General features: G+C 43.8%; 1 protein-coding gene across 5 annotated transcripts in view; it reads left to right on the forward strand.

The window, feature by feature from the left end:
• Window positions 1–22,804, forward strand: part of EXOC6B (exocyst complex component 6B) — a 456,300-nt gene that overhangs the window by 423,474 nt on the left and 10,022 nt on the right. For 3 of the 5 annotated variants that reach the window (XM_038398631.2, XM_043512819.1, XM_043512820.1), the window contains one exon: window positions 20,468–20,580. In XM_038398631.2, coding sequence (XP_038254559.1) covers window positions 20,468–20,580 — 113 coding nt within the window. Of the gene's footprint in view, window positions 1–20,467; window positions 20,581–22,413; window positions 22,426–22,804 lie in introns of all 5 variants that reach the window. The other 2 variants (XM_043512818.1, XM_038398630.2) reach the window with 1 other exon arrangement.

Raw genomic sequence — 22,804 nt, forward strand, 5'->3', positions numbered from 1 at the left:
GCTAACTCGCTTCTTGTCATCATCACAGCAGAAGAGGGTCTTGAGAGCAGTTTGAAATCAAAGGTATGTCTATACTGAAGTCGGAGGGGTGATGTGGGCTGGACAAGGCCACCTGAGACCCTGGATAATTACTCAACTGGCTAGACTGCGCTGAGGTCCATGTTGTGGCTTCACTGCTATTGATACCTGAACTAGCTAGCTTAAAGCTAGCCCAAGTATGTCTGCAATTACCCACCAACTGCGGTGGAGGCATACCCTAGGTTCATGATCTCCTCAGTCACGTCAAGGAAGGCGGCGTGTGTGTAAAGGACAGCAAGGAAGAAGACGTGAAGACAATTATAAGGAAGCAGAAAAATGAGGATTGAGGCTAGTATTCAAATTTCACCTCCCAGCATGAGCAAGTCTCACTGACCTCAGCAAAATTCACCCCCAGGAGAAGGCAGGCACTGTTTCTTGCATTGCCTTCCTTCAAGGCTCCCAGTCCAGGGTCCGTAGAGTCATACATTTTAAAACCAGAAGAGGGCATTATGACCATCTAGACTGATCTCCTGCATAACACAGGCCATAGAAGTTCACCAAGTGACTCCTGCATCAAGTCTATAACATCTGTTTGAGCTAAAGCATATCTTTTAGAAAGACAACCAACTGTAATGTAAAGACTTGTCATTGAAAGAGAGTCCCCCCATTCCTAGATAAATTGTTCCAATGGTTAATTACCCTTACTGTTAAAATTTCACATTTTTATCTCTAGTCTGAATTTGTCTAATTTCAACTTCCAGCCACTGGATTTTATTATGTCTTTGCTAATTTAATGCTGTTAGAAATCTTCTCCCCCTTAGGTATTTACAAACGGTGATAAAGTCACCTCTGAAATGTCCTGCAAATTATAGCTGCTGTGGGCAGGGATGCACCCATTCAGTGCACTCCCCCTCTCTCCCCACAGCCAGCCTTGCCCCACGTCACTTTCCTGTCCAGTCCTGTCACAGCACCCTGATTTACACCAGCAGAATCTGACACAAACCATTGATTGTGTAGTGGTAGTACATAATATTTATGTTACTGTGGCCCTGCTCAGGGCCAGGGCTCACGCTTTGCTAGATGTTATCCAAATACATTCAAAAGACACAATCTCTACTGAAATAGTTTACAACCTCAGAATGCCATTCTGAAAATGTTGCAATAGACTGCACTATGAAGAATGCCATCAATTATAGGGAAGCCTGCTTATTATTTCTCTGTTGAATTACCATAGCTCCTAGGAGCCCTAGTCAGGGACCAGAATCCCATCGTGCTAGGGACTGTACAAACACAGAACAAAAAGATGGTCCCTGCCCCACAGAGTTTATGGTCTAAGTAATCCTTTGGTATTCCTAGATAACCTATTATCCTCATGTCAAGTGGAGATGTGCAGTGGGGGAAAAAAGACTTCACTACAAGAGGGCTATATTTAAAAAAAAAATCCACTTTAGTCCCCATCTTCCACTCCAGTATAACCCCATACCTCTTAATTTAATCTTCAACATGACCCTCCTCTGGGTTCAGAAGTGAGTTTATCTCTTTGGGGATTTGAACAGCAGTTAACTGACAAAATTCTCCTTAAACACTAATACGACCACTTTCAAATTGGAAGGCAGTCAAAGGGCAGTGGTGATTTTAAAAAACAAACCCAGTGACCCAGTATTTCAGAATCATCACAGCCCTTGAGTGACTCAGAAGGGTTTAAAGGTTACGTATCTAATAAACACTGCTGAGATTTGACGACAAAGTTCCAGACCAGACCAGTGGTCCATCCTAGTCCAGTATTCTGTTTCCAGCCAAGGCCAGCACCAGAGGCTTCTGAGAAAAGTGCCTGAACCCCACAGAAGGCAGATGTGGGATAATCTGCTCACTATGTTAGTTCTCCTCTTGGTATCAAATAGTTAAAGATTGTTTTAAGCCATGAATCATGATGTTTCATATGAATTGTAACCACTCTGGATATTGCTGATATCCCCTGGCAGTGAGTTCCACAGACTATGCAATTTTGTGCAAAAGTATTTTCTTATCAGTTTTGAATTTGCCACCTCTTAATTTCATTGAATGTCCCCTTGTTCTTATACTATGGGACAGGGAGAACAGAAATTCCTGGTCTACTTTCTTTAGACCATACTTTGTTTTATGTACTGTTATCATGTCTCCTTTCATAGGTCAACAGTCCCAATCTTTAAAATCTCTCTTCCTGTGAGAGTTTTTCCAGACCCTTGATCATTCTCATTGTACTTCTCTGAACATCCTCTAAATCTTAAATATCTTTGTGAGATATGGTGACCAGTACAGTACATGGTATCCAGATAACACTACACCATATGGCATTGAGATATTCTTTGGTATTCTCCACCCCATTCATTGTAACATCTTGTTTTCGTTTTTGACTGCAGCTGCCCATTGGGCAGAGGTCTTCATTGAGCTGTCAACAGCGACACCCGGGTCTGAGTTGGTATGGTTCATTTAGAACCCTGTACGGCAATGGTTCTCAAACTTTTGTACTGGTGACCCCTTTCACATAGCTAGCCTCTGAGTGTGACCCCCCTTATACATTTAAAACACTTTTTAATATATTTAATACTATTATAAATGCTGGAGGCAAAGCCGGGTTTGGGGTGGAGGCTGACAGCTCGCGACCCCCCATGTAATAACCTCACAACCCCCTGAGGGGTCCCGATTCCCAGTTTGAGACCCCCTGCTGTACAGTGTATGAGTAGTTTTCAGAGTAGCAGCCGTGTTAGTCTGTATTCGCAAAAAGAAAAGGAGAACTTGTGGCACCTTAGAGACTAACAAATTTATTTGAGCATAAACTTTCATGAGTTACAGCTCACTTCATCAGATGTGAGCTGTAGCTCACGAAAGTTTATGCTCAAATAAATTTGTTAGTCTCTAAGGTGCCACAAGTTCTCCTCTTCTTTTAGTGTATGAGTAGTTTAGTTTAAGTTCTGCCCCTTGTCTCTCTCTTCTCCCTCCCCTCCTTCCCCCCCACCCCAGGTGCATTGATTTTGCAGTTATCGACATTGAACTTAATTTGCTACGATGTTGCCCCACCTAGCTTGTTTAGGTCTCTCTGAAGTTTCTTTGTGTCATTTGCAAATCTTTCTCTCTGACTACTCAGCTCCCTCACCAGACCATTAATAAATCTAAGGTACTTGTGGATAAGGAGGACATTAATAAACATTAAGGAACTGTGGCCCTATCTCTCTGAAGGTAGAGATTGCACAAGTAGCTCCTTCATGCTTAAGGCCCCAGTTCAGCAAAGGACTTAAGCACAGGCTTAACGTTAAGCACGTCAGTGGTCCCATTCCTGTGCTTAAAATAACACACATCTTTAGGCTCTGATTCAGCATGATACTTAACTTCTTTTGTAACCTGTGTATTGCTAGAGTTTTGTGTCATATTGACTTTAGGCTATGTCTACACTACATACCTATTAGCGACACAGCTGTGCCATACAGCCATGCTGCTAAAAGGCATGCAGGGTAGCTTCTGTTTGTTGGCAGGTGTTGATAGGAGGCACCTGGAGAGTTAACAACAAAATATTTCCACCTCCAACGAATGGTAGGTTCACACCACGTTTCATGTTCTCTGTGTGTGTATATCAATCTCCCCTCTGTTTTTTCCACCAAATGCATCCGATGAAGTGAGCTGTAGCTCACGAAAGCTTATGCTCTAATAAATTTGTTAGTCTCTAGGGTGCCACAAGTACTCCTTTTCTTTTTGCGAATACAGACTAACACAGCTACTACTCTGAAACCTAACTCTCCATTATAATGCACTGCGGCGCAGGAGACTTCAGTCAAATAAACCTAGTGATGCACACAGCATCTGTTCTTTTTAGGATCCCAAATCACTTCCTTGTCAGTGGTAGCATCCCAGTTTTACAAATGAGGAAATTATCATAGAAAGGTCACTTGTTGAAGGTCACTCAGCAAATCAGCTGCAGAGCAGGAGGTAGAACCCAGGAGTTCTGCCTCCCACTTTCCTTCTCTAACCACTAGATCACATTTTTAACCCTTGCGAATACAGTGTCTTGTTGTCCCTCACTTGTGGCTGGACCACAGAGAGGTTCATGAGTCTCTTACAGCTTTTGAGCTAACAGACCCGAGTCTTTTAGCTCAGAAATAGAGATCTCGAGGTCCCAGGTTTGGTCCTGGCTGCCAGCAACCCACCCAGGGATGCTGCGGTACACTTGACATTTAAAACATATAATTAAAGGAAATAAGAATCAGATTAGTTACATAGGGAGAAATGAGAATGAAATCAAACTGGACCCCAAGGCAAGGCTAGTTAGAGAACAATAGATGTAATTCTTCTTAATCAACAAAAACTAACAGCACAAGAAAGAGGAAGTTACCCCACAAGGCAGCAGATACTTTAACACTGGGTGTATGTTAAGATATAAAAAGGTATTTCAGGCACTTGAACTTGTACAAAGATTCCAGACATATCTATTTCACTGCCCAGATGCTATCCTGTTTAACTGTGAAATGACCTTTGCTGAATGACTCTTTTGGTAGAATCCATGCTAGGCTTGCAGTGTTTTGCTGTCTTTTAGTTGTGTGTCAGCCCTAAGAATAAAAGGAAGCTGCCTCTCTCTCTGCCTCTCCCTCTCCCCCCCCCCCCCATCCTAATATATATCTAAAAACTGGTGTACAGTGAAGCATTGTACATAGAAGGCCATCCAGAGTTTAGCTGGACATGGTATGAAAAGGACTTCCTTCTGGGTTATCAATTATCATGCACATCCTATCACAGTATTTTCCTGGCTACAGTACCAATCGCCATAGCTATTGCAGAGCCTGGCTTTTTTCTGTGGCATTGTTTCTGTCTCCCCTCCCCAGTCTTTACAGTGTAAAACCACGTAAATCCTCGTTGTGTTGGCTTTTGTACATTTCATTATTCATCTGTTTGTCAAAGTAATCTCTCTGGACAAAAGAGATTTCTGTTCCTTTCGCTGTAATTTTATTTCCAGACAGGACTTGCTTTAATCGGCAACCCTCTTGTCCACACAGGCCTCATATTCGGATTCAGTCATTTTATAGGGGTGATCAGAGCTTGGGTAAGAAAATGCAGTGAAAGCCCAAGGCTGGGCTGGGTGCGTATGTGAGTGAGGACAAGCTAAACACTAGCTAGGGAGTAGAAATGTTGTGTCATGTATTTCTCAATGGTCAGAGCTGCTTTTATAATGTAATTGTTTCATTTTTCTTTGCCATCAGTCGTGTGGTTGGCACCAGTTGGCTGTTTTTCCCTAAGCCACCTCGCCTGATATTTGTTAAAATACACAAGGTGCCACAAGTACTCCTTTTCTTTTTGTTAAAATACAGTGCTCTGACCAAAATGTTTCCATAGCTTCACTGGGGGGCAGTTGGGTGGTTCTACTTGGTGTGATTAGCTTAGAGCGTCTCTCCTATTCGCATATGATCTTCCTGTGAGTTTAGTGGTGACAAAATGGGCGGGCGTTATGGCCCTTGAGGGCAAAGTCATCTGTTTATCCGCAGAAGAGGTACGGCCTGAGTGGTAGCACTTCAGCCACACCCATGACACACTCCATGTGCTGAGGGCTGCTGGGGTGGAGGGGACCCAGCACCTGGGCCTGCACCTTATTTTCTCTGAAACGTTGGTTTCACCTCAGTCTGTTTGCTTTGCTTTGTCATGTGCTGTGCCTTTTCTTTTTACCTGTACTGGTTTATTCTACCACATATGACCACAAAAGGACAGATTCCACAAATTTCCCCTTCGTGAAACCACTTCATGTTGGTCGGTTTCTCTCTCTCCAAGAATGAAAAAGAAATGCACCAATAAATGCTCATTAAATTTATAGCCCCATTGCACTGTAATGTTTAATCAGTGCTACGTGACTGTGTGCTTCAAAGCAGTGTACAAGTTCAATGCAAGGTGAATTTTGTCTAAAATAATCTGCAAGTTCATTCAGAGGTGAAGGCAGCAGCAGCTTCTCACAGACGGGCTGGGGTTAGCAAGAGGTTACCTATTTCTTCCCTTTAATATGTAAACAAAAGAAAAATGCTACTTGCAATGAACTTGGCATAGTTCTAACAACAAGAAAAATAATTGTTGCATGATTAACTGAAAGCAGAATCTGGTATCCTGCCGTTGCTGTCACCCACCGGTTAGAGTGCTCCTGGACAGAAAATTGATAAGCAGCATCTTTGGGGTTTTATTCAAGTATGTGCATCAAGTCATGAGTTTCCCATGCAAGAGAAAGGAGGATCATACCTCCTGGATGGTCCAGATTACCTCATCCTTACATTGAGTAGTACCTTCCTCATAGAATAATCCCCTCGAAACCAATGGGACCATTCACCAGAGTACAATATTATGCCATGTGAATAAGGATGTTGAGATTTGTCCCTTAGGCATTCCAGAGCCCCATTTACCTATATATTTCCTTCCTGACCCCAAATATGGCAATCAGCTAAACCCTGAGTAAATCTTGCGCATATGCTCAGGGTTTAGCTGATCGCCATATTTGGGGTCGGGAAGGAATTTTCCTCCAGGGCAGATTGGAAGAGGCCCTGGAGGTTTTTCGCCTTCCTCTGTAGCATGGGGCACGGGTCACTTGAGGGAGGATTCTCTGCTCTTGAAGTCTTTAAACCACGATTTGAGGACTTCAATAGCTGAGACATAGGTGAGAGGCTTTTTGCAGGAGTGGGTGGGTGAGATTCTGTGGCCTGCGTTGTGCGGGAAGTTGGACTAGATGATCATAATGGTCCCTTCTGACCTTAGTATCTATGAATCTAGGCACTTCATCATGGCTGCACTTGTCCAGTAGATGCTGAAATTTTAATGGGGGACATTAAAGTCTTCCAAAAAGCTCAGCCCATCTCCAAAAATGTGTATACAAAACTTGACTGCTATATAGTCCTGTATCTTAGATTTACTGCGGAAATGTCACAACATGGTAAAATCGTTATCAGCCTCTAAATCAAAAGCATGCTTGCTACAAGTATCCAGGCACTGTAGGTTCATCCTGCATATCCTCCACTAGAAACAGGATACTTAAAGCTATTTTTTCCCTTTCTTTTATTTTAGGGTTGCCTGTGAAGGCTGGGTGACACACATTAGCTTATTGTAGGATTGCTGCTTTGTGAGCAACATAACTTGAGTAGTAGAATGAAGGAGAGAGAGTTTTTGCATTTCGAGTCATCTGAAATGTTGTTAGTAAATAAGTTTGTGTGAACATGTAGATAAATGTATGTGTAAGTTGTTGTGGCAGTAAGTGGTTTCTAGTTATCATGAGCCTATTTTGCTCAGAAAAATTGCCTGTATCGAGGCGACATGTGGGAGGGAGAAGCAGGGGGATTACAGTGGACGAGAAGCTGGCTATGAGTCAGCAGTGTGCCCTCGTTGCCAAGAAGTCCAACAGCATATCGGGCTACATTAGTAGGAGCATTGCCAGCAGATTGAGGGAAGTGATTATTCCCCTCTATTCAGCACTGGTGAGGCCACACCTGCAGTATTGTGTCCAGTTTGGTTCTCTCCCCCCCCCGCCCACTAAAGAATGGATGTGGACAAATTGGAGAGAGTCCAGCGGAGGGCAACAAAAATGATTAGGGGGTTGGGGCACATGACTTGCAAGGAGAGGCTGAGGGAACTGGGATTGTTTAGTCTGCAGAAGAGAAGAGTGAGGGGGGATTTGAGAGCAGCCTTCAACTACCAGAAGGGGGGTTCCAAAGAGGATGGAGCTCGGCTGTTCTCAGTGGTGGCAGATGACAGGACAAGGAGCAATGGTCTCAAGTTGCAGTGCGGGAGGTTTAGGTTGGAGATTAGAAAACAGTTTCACTAGGAAGGTGGTGAAGCACTGGAATGGGTTACCTAGGGAGGTGGTAGAATCTCCTTCCTTAGACGTTTTTAAGGCCTGGCTCGACAAAGCCCTGGCTGGGATGATTTAGTTGGGGTTGAGCTGGGGGTGGGACTAGATGACCTCCTGAGGTCCCTTCCAACCCTATGATTCTGTGCCACCCAGATTTGCTGCTTGGTTTGTACTGAGCACGTTCACACTGACTGCACATGCTCAGTAACATCTGTTGAAGCTGCTGCCATCACTCTTTCCCCCCATCCCATCAGCAGGTACAGGTCATCTCTGCCTGTATTTGTTAAAGGTGGTTTTTTACAAAAAAGGACGATTTTCAAGTTTCTAATAGTGCAAATAAATAAACAAGACCAGAGAGTCGCTTAGTATGGATATAGAGAGAGCATGGGAACTGGAATCAGTACTTCGGTTTTGAGCTCTGCCAATGACTTGATGTGTGGCTATGGGCAAGTCATGTATCCTCTGTGTGTCTCATTTTTCCCATCTGTACTGCGGGAATAGTAAAACCTACCTCAGAGGATTTGTTGTGGGGCTTTCATTGCTTGTAAACCACCTGGGGGATGCTTAGATGGAGACACTATGTATAAGTGCTAAATAGTAGTACTTGTTTTGTTAAATTTTGGTCACTACTGACCTGCACCAGAGGTCAAAGACTGCCGATCCCATTTCCTGTCCTCTGACCATTATACTTCCCTTCTGAAAATCTTTTCGGTGTATAAGGGCATATTTTTTGTAATTACTTTAAAAAATGAATTTTAAACTTTTGTTGTCTTCTTCCAAATTAAAGGGCTCTAGTTAGCAGCTGAAACATTCAAGGGTGAGCTCTCTCCTTGCCAGCTGCTGGTGCCCTTCTCAGGTCTATTGTTTTAAAAATGGGGATCGGGTAATGCAAATAAGGTACAGGAGAGTTTTTGGTTTTAAGAGCTGTCAGTATTTCCAGTCCTTACCTTTTTTTTTTTTTTTTTTCCTGATGTGAACTCCGTTTCCATAGAAATTGGTCTGGAAAGGCAGCCAGCAGCTGAGATGGAGAACTCTCTTGCAGAGTTCAGGGCTGGCTGACAGCTGCAGGTGCCAGTCTGCAGAAGCCAATGACAGACTTTAAGAACTCCTTGGCTCCTAAAGTCTGAAGAAAAAAATTTAAAGAATGAGAAGGAAAAAATAACTCCTAAAGATGTTTTCCTTGGTGTGTGTCTCCCCCCCTCCCCCCCACCCCTTTCCACTTTCCTGGCAAATCCTGCCTTAAAACTCCTTTCTTTGAGCACTTTCACTGCTAATCTGCACTGTGGCACAACACACTTCCTCTCTCACCATAATTGTATTGGGAGAGAAAAGCAAGTGGAATTTGAAGCGCAATACAACATCTGAACAGGGGTAGTGGGGGAGGTTGTTGGAATTACAGTAGCACTGGGAGTCAGAGAACTGGATTCTTTTCCCAGTTCTGCCACTAAACTCTAGTATGACTCAATTCTCTCATGTGTAAAATGGAGATGATAATATTTATCTACTCTGCAGGGGTGTTTGGAAACTAAATTTAACATTTACCAAGCACAGAGTGTCTCTTGGATAGAAGGTGCTGTAGAAGTGCAACGTATTATTAAATAGCATTCCCCGAAGAGCAGTCTTTCTTATCTCCTTTTCAGTTGTCCACTCCCCATATTGTCTATTTGTTTTATTTTGATTGTAGAATCCTAAGGGCAGGAACTTTGCCATCTTCTTTACCTGGAAAGATGGTGCCGCATAAATAATTTGATGGGCGTGACCATTTCTCAGAGTACAAATTGGCTAATAAATCCAGCGCTGTGAACTCTTCTTAATTACCCTTTCAGAATATTCCCTAGCCAATCAGTTGTCACTAGAGCTAACTCAGATTTTTTTTAAGTTTGAAATTCCAATTTTCATTAAGTTTCTCATGAAAAATGTTCACTCTTTTTCAACGAGCTCTGGATGTCATTTTATAATGGCTCTGGAACCTTGAGATTCCCCTTGAATTTGCTTTAGCATTCCCTGCAGGCACCAGTCCAGTTACTTAGTGACTGAGGCCTTGATCCTGCACCATTTAAGTCACTGAGAGCTTTGCTATGGACTTCAAGGGGCATAGGATCCATCCCTACGGGAATTTCCAAAAATCTTCCAGATTATCTCCAGAATCTGACAAATTAATTCCTGCCCATGATCTCATATTGATCAGCCATCAGACTTTTTGAATTCTGCCCAGAGTTATAGTTCACCTCCAGTTCTTCAGTTTAGTCACACAGGCTACTGGAACGTCATTTCTTTTTTGCAAACACGCTTTAAAGACTCCAGAAATCAATAAATTAATACTTAATTAACCCAAAAAATGTTGTTTTTTCAGAAAAACAGAGAAATCATTTACAACCAAAAGCACACAATAAGCCATATAAATAGCAGCATGTCTAAGATTTTAACAGGAATCTTGTAATAAACCTCTGAAGAAAACAGAAGATCTCGCACTGTAATTTCACTATAGCTTCAAAGTAAATGGAAATCCAGGGATATTCATCCCAATAAGGTATGAACATTTACAGATGGAAAAACAGAAAACCTTTATATACAATGTGCAGACGAAAATGTTTCTGGAGTCGTCCTACTGGAAACCCAATTTAAGAAATACAGAATCTTATAAACAGACAATAATAGGTCCAAAAATAATCCAGACTGGACAGAATAGGGTGTGGTCAGTCTCAAATTTTGCTCCATTAAATTCTGGCCCTTCCGCATAACCCTTCCAGATTTTTCTCTTGTTGCTTCCAAGAATTGTTTCATTTAAAGAACTTAAAAGAAGACAGAAAAATTCAGAGTATTAAATTAGCATCCTGACTTTCTAGCATATGTACAATTTACTTTCTCTTTATGCCTGGATTTTCCATTTGTAAAATTGGGATAATAGGACTTCCTTACCTCGCAGAGGGTTGTGAAGTTAAATGCACTGAAGATTTTGAGACACTCAGATATTGTGGCAGTAGGGTTCATAAAAGAGTTTGGGTGGAATCCTGGCCAGACTGAAGTCAATGATAAAACTCTCTATGCCTTCAGTGAAACCAGAATTTCACTCTTTTCTTTTTCACAAGTAAATGAACTAACACCAAATTCCTGGTACCTTTTCTTCTTCGTGCTAGCTTCATCCAGACTCTGTTACTTCTGCAATCAAGGAGTTTTTCTTTATCTCTAAATATTATTTTCCCAGTAGGAATAATTGAAATGTTGCCAAAATCAATTATTTGAATTTGCTGCTCTGTGGCTGCTGATCTTGGACTCTCTTAGGGCTTTTCTACGTTACAGAATTCTATATTGCTGACAATGGGTAGAGCTGGAACCAATGAGGAGCGTAGTTTAGCTGCAAGCATAGACAAGGACAAAAATCATCGTCAGCACTGATTCAGCTGTATTTGTTGCTATCATCTATTGCCAAGCAAGGATGATTCTTTTTAGTGTAGACAAGACCTTACGCGGTGGTTCTAAGGGTTCGTTTGAAAAAGTCCTGACTTTGCTTTGGGCGGGGTTCGATGACAGGGTGGTAAGAAGGCAAGTTCTTTATTTATACTAGAACCCACACTGTTGCTATGCGTTGCGCAGCTCCACTGGTGACAGCAAGGGTGGGAATTTTTAAGAAAAGCTCAGTGTTAAATAGCTTAACTTAAGAAGGTCTTTGGGCAGCATGAAGACTAAAAAACTACTGGTACGTAGAAGGCAACAAGCAAAAGGCTGCTCATCTTCCTTGATGGGAGCAGACAGAATAAAGTGGAGGCACCTGCCAGTCCATTCTGGCCAAAAGCATGTGTGACTGGTGAGTTACCTGAATGGAAAGAGCTGGGGAAGAAGAGATGCTTCAGCTTTTTACAGCTGGGTCCAATTTCAAACTGCAGATGTAGATCCCTAGTGTATAGAGACGACTTCTGTTGTCTACTAGCCTCTATCTTGAAGACCAAGAGCAGGGCTGGGAAAATGACCCTATTTTAGGTTTAAGAGCCAAAGCATTAGAGTTAGACTTGTGTATCAGATGATAATGGGGAGGGTGTTAGGCTGATCTGAGCCTTGGCATGTCAGGTAAGTAGAAGACCTTGATACTATTCAGAAAAGCCTTGGCTAATATACCCTTCTAGCACAGCTGTTCCTTTTTGCTTTTCCATTCATACACTGAATCCACACCCCTACTCCTCTACCCTACCCCAAAAAAACCCCCCTCGTTCTGAGGCAAGATTGCAGGGACCTGTTATTGGCACCGCCTAGATCCAGGTCTGACTCTTCCAGGCACCTGACTGTCTCTTGCTTGAAGATGAATCGAGTTCAACTTGATGGAAGAAGTCCAGGATAACTGCGTTCAGATTTATTTAAACGTGTTAAAGGATTTGTCAGTTAACGGACTTTAGTCATCTTTACCTTTTCAGCGTATTTTTTGCTAATGGTGTGTGTGTTTGTTTGAATAGTGGTTAGTGTGCCTCTGAGAGAGGCTTGTCAGGGAATAATGTTTCTGGGGACGCCTTGCAGACTGGCTTCACTATGATACACGATTCCCGAGCACCATGGAAAATCAACAAACTCCTAATAGAGATTAAGCCTGTATCTCCTGCTGTACAATGACTGGAAGGGCAGTAGGAGTGTGGAAACTAGAATTTTCCCTAATTTGGATTTTATTGAAGGGGAAGTTTATTTCCTGCTTTATTATCCATTTCCTCTCCCCATGAGTAGTTGACACATTTAAACTTTGCATCTGTGTTGGCAAAGGAGCTTCTTTTCCAGTCCTCTCACTGGTCTTGCTGCTTAGTCCGAAAAGAAATAATCTCTGCGCAGTGGGGCTGTGAGTGGTTTCTAGCATTAGTTTATTTGTAGTTTTATATGTTTGTTTTTACTCTTTTAAGAGGCTCAGGATGACTCTTGTGGAGCTGAAAGAAAGTCAGATGTTGTCTTCAGGGATATTTTTTCTACCATCCTGTAATTGAAAATCCATGAGGCGGCCACCAGGTTTTGGCACCTCTCTGCTATGGCGATGGGCAAGTACTGAGATAATTACGTGTAATCTGGTTTTACAGAAAACAAATGCACAGTCCTGCTACATAACCGTCTCCTTAGAAGGGGAATGGTGGTCAGGAGTCAAGAAATCTGTCCCTGACACAGATTTCCTGTGTAACAGTATGCATCTCACTTAGGGCCTGCTCCTACTCAGGTTAAAATCAATGGAGATTTGCCTGCTAGTCAATGGGAGCAGGACTTTCACTTGTGTCCCTTTGTTTCCCCATCTGTAAAATGGGAATAAGAGCACGTCCCTACTCTCCCGGGGTGGAGTTGTGTGTGAATTTGCTCACGTTCACAGAGCACTATAAGATTCATAGGCAGAAGGCTATGGAAAGTCAAAAGCCTTGTTGTGAATTCGAGGTAGCGTTGTCTTTGGGTGCCGTTTGCCAAAACGGTGCCAGTTCAGACAAGAAATATATTTCCAAAAAGTCCCAGGGAGATCAGAATCTGAGAGAGGAGTCTGAGTGTGATTTGGGTGGCTGAAATTCACTGGCTGATTTCTATTTATTTATGTATATTTCATTGCCCATTCTGCCATGCAGCAAACCCGGAGGTGAGATATATCTCACACCTTCAGCTTCATCGGGTGGGGAAGGGCCTTTGTGGTTCAGGGATCCCATCTCTGAAACTCCCTCCCTGGGCACATCCCATAGAGGCTCTCTGTAGATGGTGCAGGGCTTTTCTGTGCAGATCAGTTTTCACCTTAGACCTCATGATTTCCCACCACATCTCAAATTCCCAACCCCTTTTGCCTATTTTTCTTTTCTCTTTCCAATGTGGCTACTTCTCTCTGGGCTATCAGAACCAGTTTCATCCTCTTGCGTGTGATTGTAATGGTTTGACAGTGCCCCGAGGCTGGTATGAGTTGGGTGGAATCCATGCAGGTCAGAGTTGCTAGCGAGTCAGAATGAGCAAGTTCCCGCTGCAGCTGTGCTGCCTATGGGTTTAAAAAGAACCTGATCCTTTTTCAGGCCCTAACTTTCAGGAAGGTTTTAAATTGCTCTCCCCTTCCAACTATAGCAACTCTCCAGAGAGAGAGAGAGCGAGCGTGTGTGTACTTCTTTACCTCCATGGTGCGCTATTGCCGATGTGCCTCAGGTGAGCAGTCACTGATCATCTTGCACGTAGCCCTGGAGACGTATGCTCTGCTTTGAGCGCAGTTAGTGCAGTTTAGTAGCATAATAGGAAATACTCCTCTCCCCCCCCCCCCTTTTTTTTTCCAGTGTGTGCGCTGTCGAGTTTGATTTATGGAGTTGAAAAGTAAACTCTTTGGTTTAAAGAATTAATGGTATTTGCATATTTTATTTTGGAATTTCCCCCAGAAGGCACATACTGAACTCTGCGAGCAGTGGGGCTGCATGAATGTCTGTGCACAAACCTTTCTCCCCCCCCCCCTTTAACTTTCAGATTTAGCTGCAGAGGTGAAAAGTTTAAACAGTAAAACCAATAAAACTACATTTATGTGGCAGATAAATTGTCTCGAGACAGCTCGCCCATAGCTGGAAGACTTCCTACTTCAGGGCCTCCTTCCCTCATCTGCTAAGGAATACAAAACACTCCACTTTACAGCAAAGCTGTGCCACTGTACAAGCACTGCAGATGCCTTTAAACTGTGCCATATAAAGAAGCCAGAGTCCAGAGGTGTAAGCCTGTCCAGCCCATGTACCCACAGGCCTGCCGATCTCACAAGATGGATGTGGGTAAACAGCTGTAAAATACACAGACTATCCATCACTGTCGCATTTTGGCTCTTGGCAGTCTCGATCACTGAGGGAAGACCCAGACCTAGCAATGGCATTTGCATACATATAGGATGTTTTTTATTTCTTTTATTTTTTTAAAATCCACTGGTCGTGGTCCCTAAGCGATGCATGGAACTGGAGACATCTAAACTACACACCAGATTGGACTAAAAAAACCGAACAGCTCTCCCTGCTATATCATCCGAACTCACTCTGCTAAATCTTCCAGCAAAAGCCATAAGCAGATCGGCCTTGCAAAGTGTCTGGAAGGTCAATAAATTTAAACCCTCTCACCCCAGTGGGAGGAAGGTACCTTTCCTTGAAAATGCTCACTGTTCAAATCTGGCAGCTGTTAGAATGAGTGCCTGGGATGATCTCAATATGGGGAGAGAGGCGGGGGGTGTAAAGTATCCAGGACTCAAATGGAAGGATCTAATCCACACTAGCACCTTGAGTTACATTCTGAGTTGAAGTAGTGGCTGGTGCAGACTACCCGCCATGTCATACACCCCCAGCAAGACATGCCACTAAGTAAGCAGCTAGCAACTGAAGATGAGAACAGTCTTCGCTTTTGCGGCCCCATGCAGAGAGCACTGCAGAAGTGCCCACGGATGAGGCAAAGTCCAGCCCCTGAAAAGGAAACTCTTCACCAAGCTTAGGTGAAAATAGCACTCTTGGCTTGTTCGCTGTCACCAGGTGGCTGGCCCTTTAAGAGGAGATGGTCTGAGCCCCACTTGTGACATGGTTAGCTTGCCTCCCGCTCTGGGACCCAGTAAGGCCTCTCGGGTAAATAAGGAAGAGGCCTGGGTTGCTGGGGAGAACAGGAAAGATGCCAGAGAATGAAGCAAGCCCTGAGCGTTGCTGCTCACTGGAGAGCAGGGAGTAGTGCTGGGGAGTCCAGGAGAGGCTATGGGAGGAGAGACTGAACAGAGCCTGGGAAGGGCTGAAAGCTGCCAGGCCCAGGAAAGAGCTATGTGGCAGGGAGTGGGATTTTGCTTGGATTATCATACAACCCCCCCAAGAAGGAGGGCTGCTGGACTCCTGAGCCAGTGGGCAAAGGGCTGAAACTTTGGGGCCAACGGATCTGTAGTCGGTAACAGACTGAATGAATAAGATCCCAAAAGGCAGAATCTTATGATAAGGATTCCGGTCTTAGAGTCAGTTATTGCAAAGAACGCAAGAGGGAACTGAGGAAGTACCTGCAGGGCCATCCCAGGCCACGAGGGGGCACTCTGGGATGGCACCCATTCCCACACACCTTAACAAAAAGCAAGGGGCAGGTATCACGCCTGTCTCCTCAGGACATTTCTCCTAGCTAGCCATCATCACCTCTGTCTTCCCAGAGTTGGGTCTTAGCCAACCAGCCCTCATCCAGGTCCCAGGCAGGGGAAGACCCTGGGAAAGCAGATACTGCACTTCATCTTGGAAAAAGATGAAGACTAACTATGTGTTCCAGACATGTTCCTTTGCAGACTAAATACGTGTTCCCTTCAGGAGGCTCCAGCTTCAACCAGCCACGACTTGGAAGCCCAACTCTGCCTTTTCAACTTCTGTTCAACTCCTTTCCCCGTCCTTGCTTCCCCTACATTTAAAATGAGTCTCCAAACCAATGTGCTGTTTTAAAAGAACACACTGTGCTGATGAAACTCCCTTTTCTGAGCATCTAGCCAAGCGCAAGCTCTCCCAAGTCCAGTGTATGCTGAATACTACTGCTGCTCACACTCGTATCATCTCCACCCTCAAACAGTTCCACTGTCTGCCCAGCGTTACAGTGTCCAGATGAAAAATATTCCCCTTGATTTTAACACCTATCCATGCGCTTGCTGTAGGGTACCATACGCACCTCGGGCCAGGTACTGTTCTTTCTGGTGTCTTCAGCGGAGTTGCTTTGGATTTATATAAGTGTCACCAAGGTCGGGATCTGTGTGTCAGTCTCTTTCCATTCACACCCTATCACCTGAGCGCTGCCGCCACTGCAGAACTTGCCATTTGGAAGAGCTCCCTGTATCCTTCCGCCTCATCACTCTCCTTTGAAAGCCTCGTCTGTGCCTCTCTGTTTTTCTCTCCCTCCGCTTGGGATTTTATTTTATTTCAACTCCATGCATGTCACTTCTTGGCCGGGTGGAGGGTCTAGAGACACCAATTTGTATGGAAGCAAAGCTACGCTGTTTTGTGTCAGTGTGCGCCCTGGCAATCTAGTGCGTTCCTATGTCGCTGAGTCCCGAGCTGTCAGTAGATATTATGGTACAGTATATATATGATTTCCTGGCAGACTCAACAAATCTGAAGAGAAGGTTCTGACCCCATTATTCTGCAAATGTGTGAAACGAGAACATGAAATCATATTTAAGCATTTGTCTCTTTAAGGCTTTTGAATGTTTCTGTTTGGAAAAAACTCCTGCAGTTGATGTTGAACTTCAGTTTGCCGTTAACACTGACCTACTATATAATGGCGCATAGAATTGAGAGATGGAAAAGACCTATAAGCTCCCGTCTAACCCATCCCTCCCCCCGCCAACGCGGGATTGTTCCCCACAGTCTGTTTTCTTTGCTGTGACCTACATAGTCAAAAAGAATCTTGTTGCACATTTTTGTTTTGTACCTTGAGGTCCTCATGGAGCCAAATCCCCTTTTTTGTGTGGTGGGCTGTGTTGTTAAACAGCACTAGATCCCGGAGGAAAACCATGGAGACGCAGGCACAATGGGCTCTCTATGGTCCTGATTTACTTCATGACGTTAACTGCTAGATAAAGTAGCTGGGCTGTTCTTCTCATGGGATCTGCAGTGGCTATAAGGGTGTTGAGACCAGGGGAAGCAAGTGGGGAAGTTTGCAATCTCTCCGCCCACCCCCACCCCCCAAAAAATCAGGATAAAAGGTAGAAGGGGGGACGAGAAATTATGCATCCATAATTTTCCTGTTTAACCAGCACCTTAACTTTCATATGAGTATGATAATGGTAATGCCTTTCTCTAGGAGAAGGGTTCTCAACCTGGGGGTCGTGCGCTCTTTCCATATGGTGAAATGTCCCTTCTGGATCTCAGCTAAATGAAAGGAAGGCTCCCCATATGGAAAAGAGGGTCCTAATATGAAAAAAGATGGAGAATCACTGCAGTAGGATAATTCAGTGTCCTGTGAAATAAGACAGCGCAAGGGAAAGTAGGGGTTGGTCTTAGAAATCTTGAGTAAATTTCCCCTGCTGGAACATGGTTTCCCCCCGCTATACAGTTCCATTCATCAGAGCAGTTAATTTAATAAAATCCTTTACATATACAGCACAAAGGCTTTTATCTCTCAGGATCCCAATGTGTGGCATGAAATGTCAGTCATGAAGGATTGCTGAAATGCAGCTGCTTATCCAAAAATGAATTTCTCTTCTATATTTTAAATTCATTATACCAAATTCATTTGAAAAAAAAAAAAACTTTTTTTCCATTTCTCCAGCCTGCTTGTGTTATGTGGCCTTCTGATGCACAATGTGCATAAGCATATTGTTGGATGCACTGTCATTCTGATTGTCATTTTGATTGAAGTTAGGGTGTAAAAGGCACGTCTGAGCATAGTTCTGCTTAATTAACACCCTCACTGCAGCCAAAATCTCAAAGTTTAAAAGTGCAGCATGGGGAAGCGAAGCTTAAGCATCTTTGTGTCTGAAGCGGGAGCCAGACGCCATCCAGAAGCCTTGACATTCATAGAGGATAAACAGTGTTGTCAAGTATGACTGCAAAAGACAATCAAATTATGTCCACGAAAGATGTGGAACTGAATGTCAAGTAGGTGAACTTGAATGTCAAATATTTGAACAATGCAGCATACGTCTCCGAGGTGGGAGGGTGAAAGATCCCAGATGTCTTTGATTAGTCACTGGTCTTTGGAGTTCAGGGAGGAGAGTTTGAACGTGTTCCTTTGAATCCCAGGTTTGAAAGAGGCTCTTGAGAAAACTATTCCATTAGCATGATTATTTCCTCACCCAGGATCAAGGTTAGCAGGGTCTTGGTTGACAGTGGGCAGCCATCAGGGTTTAGAGGGAACACCCGGCACAGTGAAAGTGTGTGCATGGCACATGCATGTGTTGATTTTATGGCTTTGTGAAATGGTTCAGATAAGAATGTACTACTCTGCACCTTTGTCCAGTGCTTCAGAACCAAGATTCTCAGACATCTGTGAAACCATCTGTCTTCCCTTCCGGCCTCCAGTTGGAACTGCCAGGACATTCCACCCAGAAACGGAACGGCTGGAAAGCACCTGCGCAAACCAGTCCAGTTTTGTAGACACATTATGCTTTGATAATGTCTGAACTTTTGGGCACCTACCTCCCCTCCATTCCACAGTAGTGGAGACCTTTGTAAAGCTCTTGGAACACTTCCAGCACTCTGTAATAGAGCTGGGCAACATTTTTTGGACAAATCGTTTATTCACTGAAAAATGCAGTTTTGGTGGAACTGAAACTATTCGCAAACTTGACCCAATGGTTTCGGCTGGGGTGAGGTGGGTTTTTTTGAGAGTTAGCAAACTGGGTGTGTGCATGCCTATATGTCCCCTTGATAACTTTCAGTCCATTGATTGGAGCGCTTGCCTGGGATGTGGGAAACTCAGGGGATTCAGTTTTCCTATTGACGTGGTTCTACTTTGTATAAATACTTAAATGTTCACTGGGCCAAAGAGAGAAGAGAGTGAAAATGATTCTCTAGCCTGAAGAGCAGCTCTGTGTGAGCTTGAGAGCTGTCTTTCTCCAACAGAAGTTGGTCCACTACTTCCTCCACCTTGTCTCTCTACATCCTGGTGATTAAGGCAGTCAGCTGGGCACTAGGAGAGGTGGATTCTAATTCCTCCTCTGTATCCGGGAGCGAAGATTTGAACCCATATCATCTTCTACCTTGCAGATGAGTGCTTTAATCACCCACTGGGTTGGATGGACCTTTGGTCTGACCCAGTATGGCTGATCTTATGTTCTTTGGCTATAGAGCTGTTCTCTTTCTTTTTCTGACCCACTGAAAGAGAGAGAGAAAACAGTGCACAGCAGAATAATCTGCAGGTTGGAGCACTCACCTGGGAATGCGGAGAGCTGAGTTCAGGTGCCTGATCCAGAGTAAGGATTCAAACCTGAGACTCTCATTTCAGGTGAATGCCCTAATCACTGAGCTAAAGGTTATGACAGACAGACGGACATACACACACACAGAGTGGTTTGCTGGGCCTACGAATTTGCGGACAAATTCCAAACATTTTCAGAACCAAATATTTTCCCTGATTTTTCGATTTCCTGGATGAACTGAAAAACTAGTTATTCACCTAGCTCTCCTCTGTAATGTGTGCGACTGGAAATATCTTCCTTGGCACAGTTCAAATGAAGTATCAGGTAATGTAGTTGAAGAAGGGAGGAACTTAATATGACTTTAACATCTGTATATGGATGGTCTTGTGATTATGGTAACAGGACACTGGGTTTCTATTCCTGACTCTGGCACTGACTTGCTTTGTGAGTCTGAGCAAGTCAGATAACCGCTGCATGCCTCAGTTTCCCCTCTGTAAAATGGTGGTTACCAAGCTTGCTAGGGGTGCTGTGAAGCTAAATTAACTCAGGTTTCGCAAAAAAGAAAAGGAGTACTTGTGGCACCTTAGAGACTAACAAACAAGGTTCCACAAGTACTCCTTTTCTTTTTTGCTAATACAGACTAACACGGCTGCTACTCTGAAACTCAGGTTTGTAAGGCATTTTTAAAATTCTTCTCCAAGAGATCCTGCTAGCCTGATCCCTTGGTAGCTTTTAGTTGGAGCCTCTGATCTTTTAAAAAAAAAATGTATTCATCACATGACGGTTTTGTTTGTTTGTTGCAGCTTCTAGATCTGTTTATCCAGTGGGACTGGTCGACGTATTTGGCTGACTATGGGCAACCCACATGCAGATATCTTCGTGTGAACCCAACAACAGCTCTTATCCTGCTGGAAAAGTGAGTATGGCTCAAGACATTCTTTTGATGGTTTCAGCTGCTGTACTTGCTTTAACAATGCATTTCATTATTCACACTGACTACTCTGTGCTGATCTCAGGTAAGCGGAAAATTGCTTGCTAGCACATATGCCTACATTCAAAGGGTCAATCTTGCACTCTGGTGTGTGCAGTGGAAGAGTCCCTCTGGCAGCCAGTCCCTCTATTTCACACTAACTGGAGCTGCATTCTACGTATCACCATGCCTTGAAGCAATTTCTATTCTATATAGGTTTTATACCGATTATATTTTTAAATTGGGACACACATTCTGCTTTACTTTGAGCAGTTTCCTCATAGTATACGTAGCTTCCCCTGTATATATGTGTGTGTGTGATGTGGCCACCAAAAGGAGTCTTATAAATTGATACCTTTTAGGTTTTCACAGCTTTGCATGCGATGACGTGTTGTTAATGGGCTGCATCGACCCTGTAGGGAAGACTAGACAGTTTCACACTAGGGATGCTAAGAGCTCCCAAGTGGCTGTGCCTTGAGGTTCGTCTTTAAAAGACATGATCCTTCCGAAGATCTGGGGCAGCCTGGAGAGAGAGCACCCGTTGCTTCCCTCGTTCGTCAGCTGTAGGTAGCTCCAAGTGGCTAGGGCCAGTAGTGCTATCCACCCCTACCTCCCTTAGACTGGGATTTTCAAAGATGCCTAAGTGTTGAAAATTGCTGGTTACCAATGTTAGGGTTCACCTCCACCTTAGATGCCTGTGTTAGTTTTGTAATAACCCCAACGTATTCAAAGGCTGTATTCTTTTTACATCTTGCTTCTCACGGGCCTTCAACTGTTCACCAGCAATCCTCAAAAAATATGTACCCTGATATCATATGGGTGGGAGTAGCAAATTCCGCACAGAATTGTAGTGTGGCCGTTTATTTGTAAAACGGGGGTTAATTAAAACTTGTCAAGTGTAAAGCACTGTACATAGATGCTGAGTGTTATTCAGGGCATGGTAATAACCATCTGCATATAAGGCTTGGTTCACATTGTGGCAACAGCAGTGCTTTAGCAGGATGCTTGGTTCACACTGTGGCAACAGCAGTGCTTTAGCAGGCAAAGTGCTAGGCAAGTGGGAGCTGCAAGGTGCACATAAATTAAGTGACTGAAATCGATGGAAAGTGAGGAATCCACTCCCTGGTCAGTCAGGAATTAGTCTGCCTAGCTGGAAACCCTTGGGAGGGGAGGGAGTAGAGCTCCTTATGCTTGGCACTTACAACACACCTCACCCATGTCTCCATATCACCCATGTAGCATTTGAACATCTCCTGTGTAACGAGTATTTCTTTCAAAAAGCCACAACAAATAATTCCACCTGCCAGCGTCACGAGATTTGCCTCATTTTGATCTAGTCAAAGTGAGTTTCACATGTCCAGTTGATTTGCCAGACACACCCCTGTGCATCAAACAGCTTGGCACATACCTCAGTTAAGTGATTGTAAGGTTCATGCTGACATTCATGTGCTTGGTTCCACAGCCTCATGTACACCCCCCATCAGACTCTAGGCACCTTGTGGATTCTGTGTATAACGTAGCGCTGACTCCATCAAGCATCACCAGTCCCATTGGCTTCTAAAGCGTATGCTGTCTCAATGACTCATGAGGAGTTCCACACTGAACTCCAGTCATTGACTTCACGTGTGTACATTTCCTCTCCTCCCCCAGACATCGAGACCAGAATTCCAGCCATACCTGTATGGAACTAGCTTTGCCAACGGGACAGTCTGATCTGCTGGTTAATTTTTTAACTTATTTTCATGATTATCTCTTTTCCTAATCTCACCTCTTTCGTAGGATATCGCGAGTGTAAGTATGCTGCTCGTTTGGGCTTTTTACGTTCACCTTGCAATGAATCCTTTATTGTTTGATTTAAGTGAAGCACTAAACGATCTAAATGCAAGCTCTATTTGAAACCGTCCCCCCCCCCCCCCGGGTAACACTATCGTCTCAAATGCACTAAATACAACTAAAAGAGAAGCTTTTACTGTGTCACTTTTTTATGGATTAATTTCAACAAAAGTTGACTCAATCTGAGGTGGTGTTGGCTGGAATGGGGACAAAGTTTAACTTTCCTTTATTTTTGTTGTTAACTCTCTTATTGTAGTGCTTATAGGCCCCATTGTGCTAAGTGCTGTGCAGACACATCATAAAAGGGACAGTCCTTACTCCAAAGAGCTTACGATTC

This window comes from Dermochelys coriacea, chromosome 4 (genome assembly GCF_009764565.3).
Source record: "Dermochelys coriacea isolate rDerCor1 chromosome 4, rDerCor1.pri.v4, whole genome shotgun sequence".
In the NCBI taxonomy this organism is placed as follows: Eukaryota; Metazoa; Chordata; order Testudines; family Dermochelyidae; genus Dermochelys; species Dermochelys coriacea.